The 12902-nt window shown below is 40.9% G+C and overlaps 1 protein-coding gene across 1 annotated transcript in view; it reads right to left on the minus strand.

Annotated features, from left to right (window-relative positions):
* Nucleotides 1–224: 224 nt before the first annotated feature.
* BBOX1 (gamma-butyrobetaine hydroxylase 1) overlaps nucleotides 225–12902 on the minus strand; it is a 124793-nt gene continuing 112115 nt past the window's right edge. Inside the window, exons 7-9 of the mRNA XM_089654962.1 lie at nucleotides 8252–8448; nucleotides 5427–5593; nucleotides 225–511 (exon numbers count right to left, since the gene is read on the minus strand). Of these exons, the coding sequence (XP_089511088.1) occupies nucleotides 351–511; nucleotides 5427–5593; nucleotides 8252–8448 (525 nt within the window). The 3' untranslated portion in view covers nucleotides 225–350. The remainder of the gene's footprint in view (nucleotides 512–5426; nucleotides 5594–8251; nucleotides 8449–12902) is intronic.

The following is a 12902-nucleotide window of genomic DNA, read 5'->3' on the forward strand; positions in this document are numbered from 1 at the left end:
AATGTACCAGTGCAAAGCTACATATGCAAGTTTGTAAATAACAAGAAAAAAATGGAGCTTCCCCCTTGAGCATACGCCAACTGAGGAGTAAAGGGAAAGCCTCCTCTCTGCCTCATGACCCAGTCATGTGAGTTACCATTTGATCTCATGACCAGAAAAATGGGTATGAGTTCTAAAGGGATATATAATGACAGAAGATAAATTAGTCAATGGCATCTAGCAAATACCATTCTCAAGTAGACCAAGCCTTTAATGTTTATTTATAATATTACAATTTTAAAAATGTGATTTTTATAAACATATTTTATTCTCTTTTGATAAGTATTAATTTTAATTTATGTTTATTTAAATCAGTTTGAAGTTTGCAGTTTGGTCTTCAGGGCCCTCAGTCTGGACATCACAACATCCCAATCAAGGTAAGAGCCTTCAAGATGACGTGAGACATCTGCCCCTGATTGGTAGCTCTTCCGCCCATGCAGAATCCTCCAGTTGTCGAATGTTACCACTTGACCTAAACATAGAGAAAGACTGTTAGAATGTGAACATGAAATAATAGTACTGATATACAATTATAGAGAACCTGTTCGTTAAAAACAAAAATCTTCCTATAGAATTATATGTGCATTTAACATATCTTATGCATGCTATTTACTCCCTTGTGTAGACATCCAAAAGTTATGTGACGGCTGCTGGGTGCTGCCATCTTGGATGTGATAATGTCAGTAGCCCCATCTGACTCAGAGCTGCCACTCCAGTGACTCTCTATAGTATTCCACTTAACATTGCATTGACAGCTACATGATAGGCTATGTATGGAGGTGAGGGAAGGGGTGGAAGAGTTAAGACAGCACAGAGAGTAATTAAACATTCCTGGTATGCCGGTAGTATGCTGAAAGTAAATCAACTCTTCCAGTATTGGTCAAATTCCCCAGTCACTTTACAGGCACATTCAGAGTGCATAGAAAATCACTTATAGAAAGAAAAAATGCTGCAAGCAGGCATTTTAAAAAAACATTTTTTTTCAGTGATTTTACTTGAAATTTATTGACAGGGTCTCCTCAAGACCAACTTCATCCAAAATTGGTATTTCAATTTTAGGTAGAAAATGGGCAGTGGCAAAACTATTTTCTTTAAATATCAGCCAAAGACTCCAATGGTAGGATTTCTTGATAGTAATCCACTCACTCACACCAGGTAATAAATGTATAAATTCTCCAATAGTTGTTTATTCTGCATTTCTGAGAACTAGGGATGAGCCAAAAGTTCAGTCTGAATGTAGGTTTAGACTGAACTTTGGATGTTCTGGTGTTCAGACAAACACTTTAGCCTGTTTGTAGCCTTGTTCTGGGGGATCCATGCTTCATATACATAGAAACAATATTTCTACCGCTTCTACCGTATATATCACAGCTTCCCACTGTCACTGGTTCCTAAAGAAGCCACATATTACCCCCCTTTTATGATTTTTAGGGGGACCTCATGCAACCTTTGCTTTCCTGGAGTCCTCCTTTAAATGTTTACCAGACCCAGAAGGTCTAGTATAGATTTCCTCAGGGGCCTTACACGTTTTTTTTTTTTCTGTGTGAGGTACCCCTTAAAATCCATACCAGACTCAGAGTTTGAAATGTTTTTTTTTTGGGGGGGGGGGGGTCCTAATGTGTCCCAATTGCTTGCACATTACAGAAATATCTGCTCCAAATATAAAGTCGCTTGTAACTGGATGCTTATACAATGCCCAAGCCCTACCACCTCCTGGCTGTCTGGTACTTTTTGCTGAACTTTAGTTGCAATGTACACAGGCATTTGTATTTTCAGCCCCACACAATGCAAGGTATATGAGTAGGGTATGCTTACAGCCAAACATTGATGGATAATGAGTGCTGTATAATTTTCTATGTGGCCAAAATCCTTTCCCAATGGAAATTTGCAACCAAAACCTAGCGAGAAGGAGCAACTGTGGAGCCAAACTGCATTGTCTTTGCTGGTTAGTTTGTGCCCACAATGCAGCAGTATTAATTTGCCAACAAACATTAGCTTCATTTAAAAGCCCACTATGTATTCAAATAATGTATTAAAGAAAAAAAATCAGACATGAATAAGTTGACATGGGTTCAGAAAGCTGTACAAAGAGAGAGCGAGTTCAGTGAGAGAGTCTGAGAGAGTATGAAAGTAAACAGTTTCTGCTGTGCTTCCTTTTTAGAAAACCCATTATGCCTTGTGAATCTAATGTCATAGCTGTACCCTATATTATATGATTATTTGCAAAATACAGGTTTTAGACAGTAGAAATAAAAACAAAACAACTGTTTAAAATGCATGTAAATCTCGACAAGAAAATTTTCTTATTTGTCTCCTTTTGATCTGTTAAAGAGTAACTCCCGATTTCTTAATATATATACTATAGCCAGACTAACTATGTACTATGTACGTAACTATGTAACTATTAATAAATAAGATGTTTTAAATGTAAATATGTTGTGCCTCAAAAGTCCCAAATCATGATATTTGTTGGCTCTTGGCATCTTGATGTTCTAACAGGCATGTGGCACTATGGGGGTTATGTACTAAAACTGCATGGTACAAAATCTGTTGCAGCTGTGCATAGAAACCAATCAGCTTCCAGGTTTTATTGTCAAAGCGTAAATGAACAAGCTGAAGGTAGAAGCTGATTGGCTGCCATACAAAGCTGAACCAGGTTCTGAGTGCTCCTGTTTTTGTAAATCACCCCCCATTAGTCTAAAGTTTTATTTGTTGTCTCATTGAAAAAAAAAAGCTCTCCAAGGGCTTAGGACGACAGAATGCTTAGTGCCTTTGTTGTGAAGATGGGAGAGCGAATACGTTTGGGAAGTTTAGCAAAAAGAAAACTGGGCAGGGCTGACACCAAACAATCAACAAAAATGCTGTGTTTTTCCAGCCCACAACAGAACTTAGGAGTGCATTTTTGGCAGATCAACATGTTTTCTTCTGCACTTGCAAGGTCTTTAACCATTTCCCGACCGCCCTATAGAAGAAGTACTGCTACCGGGCGGCAGGACTGTGCAAAATCACGTATACTGTATATATGTGATTTTACATTTCAGGGGGCGCGAGCACGCCGCCCTACCTGCACCACCATTGGCGGCTACAGCTGTCGCTCGCCGGGTCCCGGCTGGAGATTCCCTGCCAGCACCCGGCGATCGTTGAGGAACAGTGAAAGGGGAGAGGTCTGTGTGTAGACAACACAGGTTTCTCTCCTGTCAGCAGTAAAATGCTGCTGTGTATTTCCTCATAAAACACACAGAGCACACTTAGTAAAACAGCACACAGTTAACCCTTTGATCACCCCAGATATTAACCCCTTCCTGCCCAGTGTCATTAGTACATTGTCAGTGCTTTTTCTGAGCATTGATCACTGTATTAGTGTCACGGGGATGTCAATGGCAGTTAGTTCCTCCCTAGTGTCAGAATGCCCGCCACAGTCCTGCAGTCCCGCTATAAGTCACTGATCGCCAACATTACTAGTATAAAAAAAATGTTTAAAAAATTCCAGTGAATATACTGCCGTTAGTAGACACTATAACTTTCACGTAAACCAATCAATTTACATGTATTGGGATTGTTTTTAGCAAAGACATGTAGCAGAATACATTTTATGACGAAATATGATTTTTAATTTTTTTTTTTACTGGACATGTTTTATAGAAAAAAGTCAAAAATATATATATTTTTTCAAAATTGTCAGTCTTTTTTTGTTTATAGTGCAAAAAATAAAAAATGCAGAAGCAATCAAATACCACTGAAAGAAAGCTCTATTTGTGGGAGACATTACATTTCATTTGGGTGCAGTGTTCCATGACAGCGCAATTGCCAGTTAAAATAACACAGCGCCCTAACGCACAAAATGCCCTGGTTAGGAAGGGGGATAAATCCTCTGGAGGGCAAGTGGTTAAACTCTTAAAATATGGGGGAAATGTACATATAATAAACAGATGTACTGCATGTGTTCTTATTTTGTCATGACAAAATTTCCCTTTAATTGAGTGCAGGAGCAAATGATTTGTTATGAAACCTGCTTATGCTATACCAGTGGTCGGCAAGCCGTGGCTCGCGAGCCACATGCGGCTCTTTACAAGCTTAAATGCGGCTCTTCTGTGTGCCGGGCGCCCTCTCCCCTCCCTCCCCTCCCTCCCTCCTCTCCCTCCTCTCGGACGGGCGTGTGCCGGGCGGCCGCCCCCTCACCTCCCCTCCCCTCCCTCCTCTCGGACGGCCGCCCGCTCCCCTCCCTCCTCTCGGGCGGCCGCCCCAAAAGTCAGGACTCTGCAGCTGTCAGGATGTAGGCGGGGCAGCCAGGATGTAGGCGGGGCAGCGTGACGAACTCCTCTCCTCTCACAGTCCGCCCTGAAGACCAGAACGGCGCGGGAAGCACGACGAGAGGAACGCGCGGAGCAAAGGTAAGTGAATTGACACAGGGGGGACTTACTATATGGGGGATGAATTTCTATATGGGGGACTTACTATATGGGGGGGGACTTACTATATGGGGGATGAATTACTATATGGGGGGGGACTTACTATATGGGGGATGAATTACTATATGGGGGGGGGACTTACTATATGGGGGACTTACTATATGGGGGACTTACTATATGGGGGGACTTACTATATGGGGGGGGGACTTACTATATGGGGGGGACTTACTATATGGGGGATGAATTACTATATGGGAGATGAATTACTATATGGGAGATGAATTACTATGGGGGATGAATTACTATATGGGGGATGAATTACTATGGGGGATGAATTACTATATGGGGGATGAATTACTATGGGGGATGAATTACTATATGGGGGATGAATTACTATGGGGGGGATGAATTACTATGGGGGGATGAATTACTATATGGGGGATGAATTACTATGGGGGATGAATTACTATGGGGGGATGAATTACTATGGGGGGATGAATTACTATGGGGGATGAATTACTATGGGGGATGAATTACTATATGGGGGATGAATTACTATATGGGGGATGAATTACTATATGGGGGATGAATTACTATGGGGGATGAATTACTATATGGGGGATGAATTGCTATGGGGGATGAATTGCTATATGGGGGATGAATTGCTATATGGGGGATGAATTACTATGGGGGATGAATTACTATATGGGGGATGAATTACTATATGGGGGATGAATTACTCTATGGGGGATGAATTACTCTATGGGGGATGAATTACTATGGGGGATGAATTACTATATGGGAGATGTATTTTCAGTTTTAAAAATGTGGCTCTCAAAATAAATTTCAATCGTGGTTTTGGCGAGATTTGGCTCAGTTGAAAAAAAAGGTTGCCCACCACTGTGCTATACCAAGTAAATGAAGATCTAAAATTGATAAGAACCTGGTAATTAGCGAGGAGTAAATGATATGACTAACCTGGTTTCAATTTGAAACAGAATGTATTCTTCGGCTTATTCATAATGCTGACAAACTCTTTTAAGGAGGAGTAAAAAGGCTGCACCTTCTCTGCTGGTATGTTGAGTATAGAGTCCCTTGTTGAATTATTAAAATTAATTTTCAAAAGATCTCCATTCTGATCTAACCTAAAAAAAAAAACAGAACTCATAATCAGGCAATTTCTTTTCAACGTATAGCCATCGTATGCAAGATAGGAGCAGTATGACAGTAGAACACTCATTTTTCAGAAGGAAAATAATCTTAGATTGTAAGCTCCCAGGATCAGGCCCTCCTAACCCTCTTGTATTGAACTGTGTTGTTGCTGTATTGTCTCCCTTTATATTGTAAAGTGCTGAGCAAACTGTTGGCGTTATATAAATCCTGTATAATAATAATAATATTAACTATGACCAAAGAAGGCTTATGTATATAATATATATTATATATTAATATATATAATATATCTGCCAATCCCTCCACTGGCTCCCAGTTGCCCAACGGATAAAATTCAAAACACTAACACTAACTAAAAAATTTATTTTTTGTTTTATTTATCAAAAAATAAAAAAACTCAGTGGTGATTAAATACCACCAAAAGAAAGCTCTATTTGTGTGAAAACAATTATAAAAATTTCATATGGGTGCAGTGTTGCATGACCGCGCAATTGTCATTCAAAGTTTGACAGCACTGAAAAGCTGAAAATTGGCCTGGGCAGGAAGGGGGTATAAGTGCCCGGTATTGAAGTGGTTAAAGTAACGCAGTGCCGTAATGCATAAAATGGCCTGGGCAGGAGGCGAGGTAAATCCTATGGAGGGCAAGTGGTTAAACAGCGTTGTTGATTAGACTACTATGGAGCTGGCGTGGTAGACTGTTGGAGAGTTGACCACTGCTCTCTCTTGAGAGGAGAAGTCTGACTCTCCAGCATGCTGCAACATAGGTCAGCTTAGTACAGTTTAACATGCACATAGTAGTGGGGAAGAGTAAAAAATAATGCCATATCCTTTACTTTTTATGCAGCCGGACTGCATAACAAGTATAACAAGCAATTGGGCTTCAACTGAAACACTGAAAAAGCAAGTTGACTGTGCTGTGTGGCAGGGCTTTGCAAATCTTTACTTTTTAGTTTTGGATAGAGTGGAAAGGGATGAGAACACCTGTCAGTTTTTATTGCTCTCTGTGCCCCCTTTAGAGAGATTCACCCCATCTATTTGTCCTGTTTAAGGTTTTCACTGAAAGTGAAAGGAAAAGAAAATCCCAAATGCTGGGTCCACATCAGAACAGGAACAGAAGGGAAATTTCCCACATGGAAGAAAGATATACAATATATTTTTAAAATATTATTCCCAAATATATTGACATATATTTGAAATACTACAATTTTGGCCATATTCAATATATTTTAAAATATATTTCAATATATATATATATATACTGCATGTTGAAATGCATTTTTATTACAAAAAAATGAAAAATATTTTTAAAAATACATTTCAAATATACCGTATGTCTTTAAAAATACAAATCTACTTCATTCATTTGTTTATTCATTTGGACAGCACAGTGGCTAAATGGTTAGCACTTCCATCTGGCAGTACTAGGGACGCTGGTTTGAATCCCAACCATGAGATGTTCTCCCTGTGCCTGCTTGGGTTTCCTCCAGGCACTCTGGTTTCCTCCCACACTCCAAAGTCATGCTGCTAGGTTAAATGGCCCTAGCGTATGTATGAATGTGAGTTAGGGACCTTAGATTGTACACCCCTTGAGGGTTAGGGACAGGGGTGGACTGACAACTCATGGGGCCCCTGGGCAATAGGGGATCATGGGGCCCCTGTGTCCTTGCCCAAACTCAAAAAAGCCTATGAAAAAGGTACCAGGGGCATCTCATGGGGCCCCCTACTGACCCTGGGCCCTCGGGCAGTGCCCGAGTTTCCAAATGGTCAGTACGCCCCTGGTTAGGGACTGATGTGAATGTATAATATATATGTAAAGCGCTGTGTAAATTGACAGAGCTATATAAGTGGATACAAATGGAGAAACAGAAAAAGGGTGCACCGACCTAGTGCATTGTCGTTTAAAATAATTTATTAAAGAAACAAAAATAGGTATCATACTCACAATGGACATTGGCTCTGAGGAAGAGGTTGTGTCCTCGAAACGCGTTAGCCAGTTGGTCATCCAGGGTTCCATCATATGGACTCAGATGTTGTTTGGATCATACATCTTGTTCAGTTTGACATGCCTGTGTTATTATGTCCATTGTGAGTATGATACCTATTTTTGTTTCTTTAATAAATTATTTTAAACGATAATGCACTAGGTCGGTGCGCCCTTTTTCTGTTTCTCCATTTGTATCCAGGGTATTCGGACCACCCCGGTCTGTTGAGGGCAGCAAGCAGTGCATATTCCAGAAAATTCCAGAATATTCCTATTGGGTCTACTGAGTCCTTTCCTAGCACAGGAGTAAAGTGTTTGTTGTGTTGGAGCGCTATATAAGTACCTGAAATAAATTTCAATGGCCAGAATAAATTATTACTCTGGTCAATTTAATGAATTAACACCCAAGCACTTCACGCTTGTAAATGTAAAAGTGTCAGGCGTTTTTTTTCTGCAAAAACACTGCTGCCAGGAGGAAGGCTTCTAGGAGGGTTTTTTTTCCCGTAGCATCCTGTATGCAGGAGGCCTAAATGATATGCTATACATATTTTGTCCAGCAAGAGGCAGTATTTAACTATCTCTTAGCGTCTCTTCTTTTGAACAAGGAGCACAAACTATCTCTGATTGGACTACTTCTGAATGAGCTTACTCTATTATCCGTTGTTTGGACTGCAAAGAAAAATCACAGTAATCAATTCCAGTGTCTGTAAAGTCGATCTGCGTAGACGTGAGGATATTGAATGCGTCTGGATTCTGCTCCTTCAGTTTGTTGCAGACATGGAACCCGTCTACCACTTCACTCTCACCTCCAGTTTCGGCTTGTTTTAAACAGTGAAGAAACTGTATCTGGGAAATGGAAAATCTCACAGTGAATTCATAGGACCCACGCAGACGACTTTACATAGTTCTCACATGTTGTTTTACATTATAATACTGACATCACCCATGGTATAATCAATTCATACAGCAGCAATTAACCCCTTCACGCCTAAGGGGAAAACAAATCGAAATGCCCAAGCACAAATTCCCATCGTTGCATTTACATATGTAAAAATATATGCTAAAATGACTTTTTTATATGTTAAAAAAAATCTGAAAAATATATATTTTAACCACTTCCCGACCGGCCGTTGCATATAAACGGCCGGACGGTGGCAGTGCAGGGTTGGGTGGCCATTTATAAATGGCCTCCCCGCACCCTCCTTGTGCGCGTAAAAAAAATGTTTAAAAATTATAATTTTTGGTTATAAACTAATTTGGATTTTTTTTTTTTACTAAAAAGATAACGGAATAAATTTTGGCAAAGATTTATGATGAAATATTATTTATTTGCAAACTTTTTTTAAAAAAAACACTTTTTTTCCAAAATATTTGGACTTTTTCATTTACATAGCACAAAAAATAAAAATCCCACCACATACCACCAAAATAAAGCTTTATCTGTCTCAAAAAAATGGTAAAAAATTCATTTGGGTACAGTGTTGCATGACCGCGCAATTGTCATTCAAAGTGTGATAGCGCTGAATGCTGAAAATTGCCCTGGTCAGGAAGGGGGTAAAAGTGTCCGGTCTGGAAGTGGTTAAAAATATATTTTTGCACTGCACTGTTTTAGATGGTATTTATCATTGAGGAGGTGTTATGAAAACATTTTTTTGGTGTCAGCTAGCAACCCACTAGAGATTTTTATCTATGACTGCGTGGATTGATTTTTGATCAATCATTTTTAACAATCCTGATGTTACATTTAACTTGCATACCTGGCAAAAATTAAAAGTGAAAACATTGGACATTAAACTCCCCTCCAATCCTCCCAACCTCCAGCCCTATTTTGGATGATACATAGCTAAGAGTTTACCTTTCATCAAACCTGTCCTGCTAAGGCTGGCCATACATTATACAATTTTCTTGAGATTTTTGCTTTACATTTACCAAAAACCATATAATAGGAGGTCAAACCCAAACAACACTTTCGGTTGTATCCAATTAGGCAGGCCCTTGCACTACGCAGTTGAAGGTAAATTTAAAGGAACTTGGACAGAAAATTGTATAGTGTATGGCCAACCATATCATAATCATGATGTGATTTCAAAAATATATGGAATACCTCTAGGGCCTTGTGTGCATATTTTGCTCATCTACACAAGTATGATTGTTGTTGGACTCGCCTCTCTCTTCTATACACTACCGGGTGTGTTTAACCTCCCTGGCGGTATTCCCGAGTGTAGCTCGGGGTAAAGTTTCAGCACCAAAAGTGGTAACCCCGAACTACACTCGGGAATACCATGCGGCGTTGCACAGGGATTCCCTACAGCGCTTACCTTGTCCTTCGCTCCCGCGATGCGTCCCCTGCAGCGTCCCCGGCCATCTCCTCCGGCCGATGACGGCATCCGGCTTCTGTGTTCCGGTCCCTGTGACGTCGGGACGTACGGGCGCCGGAACCGGTGACAAATTTGAAAATTTTAAAAAAATTAAATTTTTTTTAAAACGATTATTTCATAGCAAAACATTCCTGTATCAAACAATTTCACATACATTTTGTCCCTACTGCTTTGTCCTGTGCCCTGCCTGCATTTTGACTGTTCTTTCTGCCTGGAAACTGAGAAAAGTCCATGGTGTCCAAAAAGCGTCCCTTTAGCTCAAAATCGGTTTTAGACCAGCTAGAGAACAGCGATAGTAAAATTAGAACTACTTGCAGAATTGAGTGATAATGATTCATGGGGGAAATTTGTCATCAGACACTGAAAACGATTCTGCGATTTTGCCCAGTGATGTGCGAACTTGGCGCTATGTTTCAAATTTCAGTGTTTTTGGTTTGATTATATTATTGAATTAAATTTATTATTATTATATTATTATTTTTTATGAGTATTTATTAAGTAAGTAATTACTAAGAATTACAGGCCTACAATACATAACACCAAATTTCCATGCAAAAAAATGGTACCGCTTTTGGTACAAAATTCCTGACATAATCATACCGACAGGGAGGTTAAAATGGTCACCTTTTATTCTTATTCTTGGTTTGGAATTAAACTTTTTGGAACTGCTTTAAATGAGTTTTTAGTTTGTATTAATTGTTATTGGGAGATGTTCTATAAATTCTGTGTATACTGAATATTGATCAATATTTTGATGTTTTAAAAACATGCATAACTCTAGGTTCACACTTTTGCGGGAGTGCAGCCTGTGTTTGCACGGGCATGGCAGCCCATTCATTTGAATGGGGTGCTGTGCACACATTTCCTGCAAAAAAAAGGTGCATGCACCTTTTTAAAAATTCGACCGCAGGTAAATTGCATGGTGCTTTCGACCATGTGATTTCCTTGTAGTTCCTGCAGACACGCTGTGGGTTGAGATGCGTGGGGGTGCCATTAAGAATGAATGGCAGCCCCATGCATCTCGTAAGAGCGGTTTACCTGGGGGTGGCTGCAGGGTGTAGGAACAGGTACGATTCCCACACCCGTAACCACACACAATAGTGTGAACTAGACCTAAGGCCTCACTAGGCTGCCAGCCAGCCTAGTGTGCTGCAATGCCAGGAGCATTCTGATAGGGGGAGAGAGCAGAGTGACAGTGTGGGATTCCCACACCCACAACCAACGGCAATAGTGTGAACCAGGCCTAAGGCCTCATGCACACTCCAGCTGTCAAGCTGCAAGCCAGCCTAGTGTGCTGCAATGCAAGGATCATGCTGATAGGAGGAGAGAGAAGTGTGACAGTGTAGAAACAGGTGCGATTCCCACACCCGCAACCACTGGCAATAGTGTGAACCAGGCCTAAGGCCTCATGCACACTCCAGCTGTCAATCTGCAAGACAGCCCAGTGTGCTGCAGTGCAAGGAGCATTCTGATAGGGGGAGAGATCAGAGTGACAGTGTAGGAACAGGTGTGATTCCCACACCCGCAACCACCCGCAATAGTGTGAACCAGGCCTAAGGCCTCGCTAGGCTGCCAGCCAGCCTAGCGTGCTGCAGTGCCAGGAGAATTCCGATAGGGGGAGAGAGCAGAGTGACAGTGTAGGAACAGGTGTGATTCCCACACCCGCAACCACCCGCAATAGTGTGAACCAGGCCTAAGGCCTCACTAGGCTGCCATCCAGCCTAGCGTGCTGCAGTGTCAGGAGAATTCTGATAGGGGGAGAGAGCAGAGTGACAGTGTAGGAACAGGTGTGATTCTCACACCCGCAACCACCTGCAATAGTGTGAACCAGGCCTAAGTCCTCATGTACACTGCAGCTGTCAAGGCACAAGACAGCCTAGTGTGCTGCAATGCAAGGAGCATGCTGATAGGAGGAGAGAGAAGAGTGACAGAGAGATGACGTTATCGGTGTGCTATTTCTCCTTTCACTGTGCAGTCACAGGGTGGTGGTGGGAAGGAGACCTGTTTCTGAAAGTGAATTGCATCAGAGAACAGTCAGGTCCCTTTCCTGTTCCAAGGTGTGTTGCAGAGCTGTGCAAAGCTCAGGAATGGGTGGAAATTCCTATGGCAGGTAAAACAGCTCTCATGTATGTTTTTCATATGTGTATTTAGCTATTCCCCTGGAGCTCTGGATTGAAAACAAAACCCCCCAAAGTTAATAATGTCTGTTTGCATTTGTTATTAACACACATGTGTCCTGAACTTACACATTTAAATGAAGATTCTGTTTTAGTAGATTGCTCTCCTGGTATATATACTCATCCTCTGCTGTCCTTCCAAGAGATACAACCAGGGGGATGCAGTCATGCAATGTTATAGTACAAGCTTTTACAAGGGAAAACAATGTTTGCAAAGATGGCTTTCTGATTTTTTTCTAATGGTGGTTAACACTCACATCTTAATGAACTACATGTGGGGACTCCATAGTCCTTGATGTTTATATTGTCTGCTCTTTATAATTACTGTTGTGCTATTGTTTGTATTTAATAATGTCTGCGGGTTTTAATTGAGATAACATAAATCACACAATACCAGTAACATAAAAACGTCAGCCAAAGACGTCATATACAGATTTACGGTCCAAGTGAATCCATACTGTTGTGTTTGCATGAGAGGCTGAGAAGCGGACAGGATTTCTGAATCCTATGGGTGTATGTAATCCTTGGCATGCTGACGTTATATGACCTCAGACACATCTGTTCTCATGTATACAGTACTCTACCTATGTTTTTTCTTTGAACTTTTACAATGCTTCCAATTAGGAGGATGTATGTTATTGGAGCAACAGCTAAATGGGTTTTCAAGAGCTATAGTGAGTGTAGGGGAGAGAGCCTTAAAGCAGGACTGTATTCAAAAATAGCAAGATAAAAGTGGAATAGTCCA

Source organism: Staurois parvus, unplaced genomic scaffold (genome assembly GCF_062004578.1).
Source record: "Staurois parvus isolate SC_StPar_1 unplaced genomic scaffold, SC_StPar_1.0 ptg000818l, whole genome shotgun sequence".
In the NCBI taxonomy this organism is placed as follows: Eukaryota; Metazoa; Chordata; class Amphibia; order Anura; family Ranidae; genus Staurois; species Staurois parvus.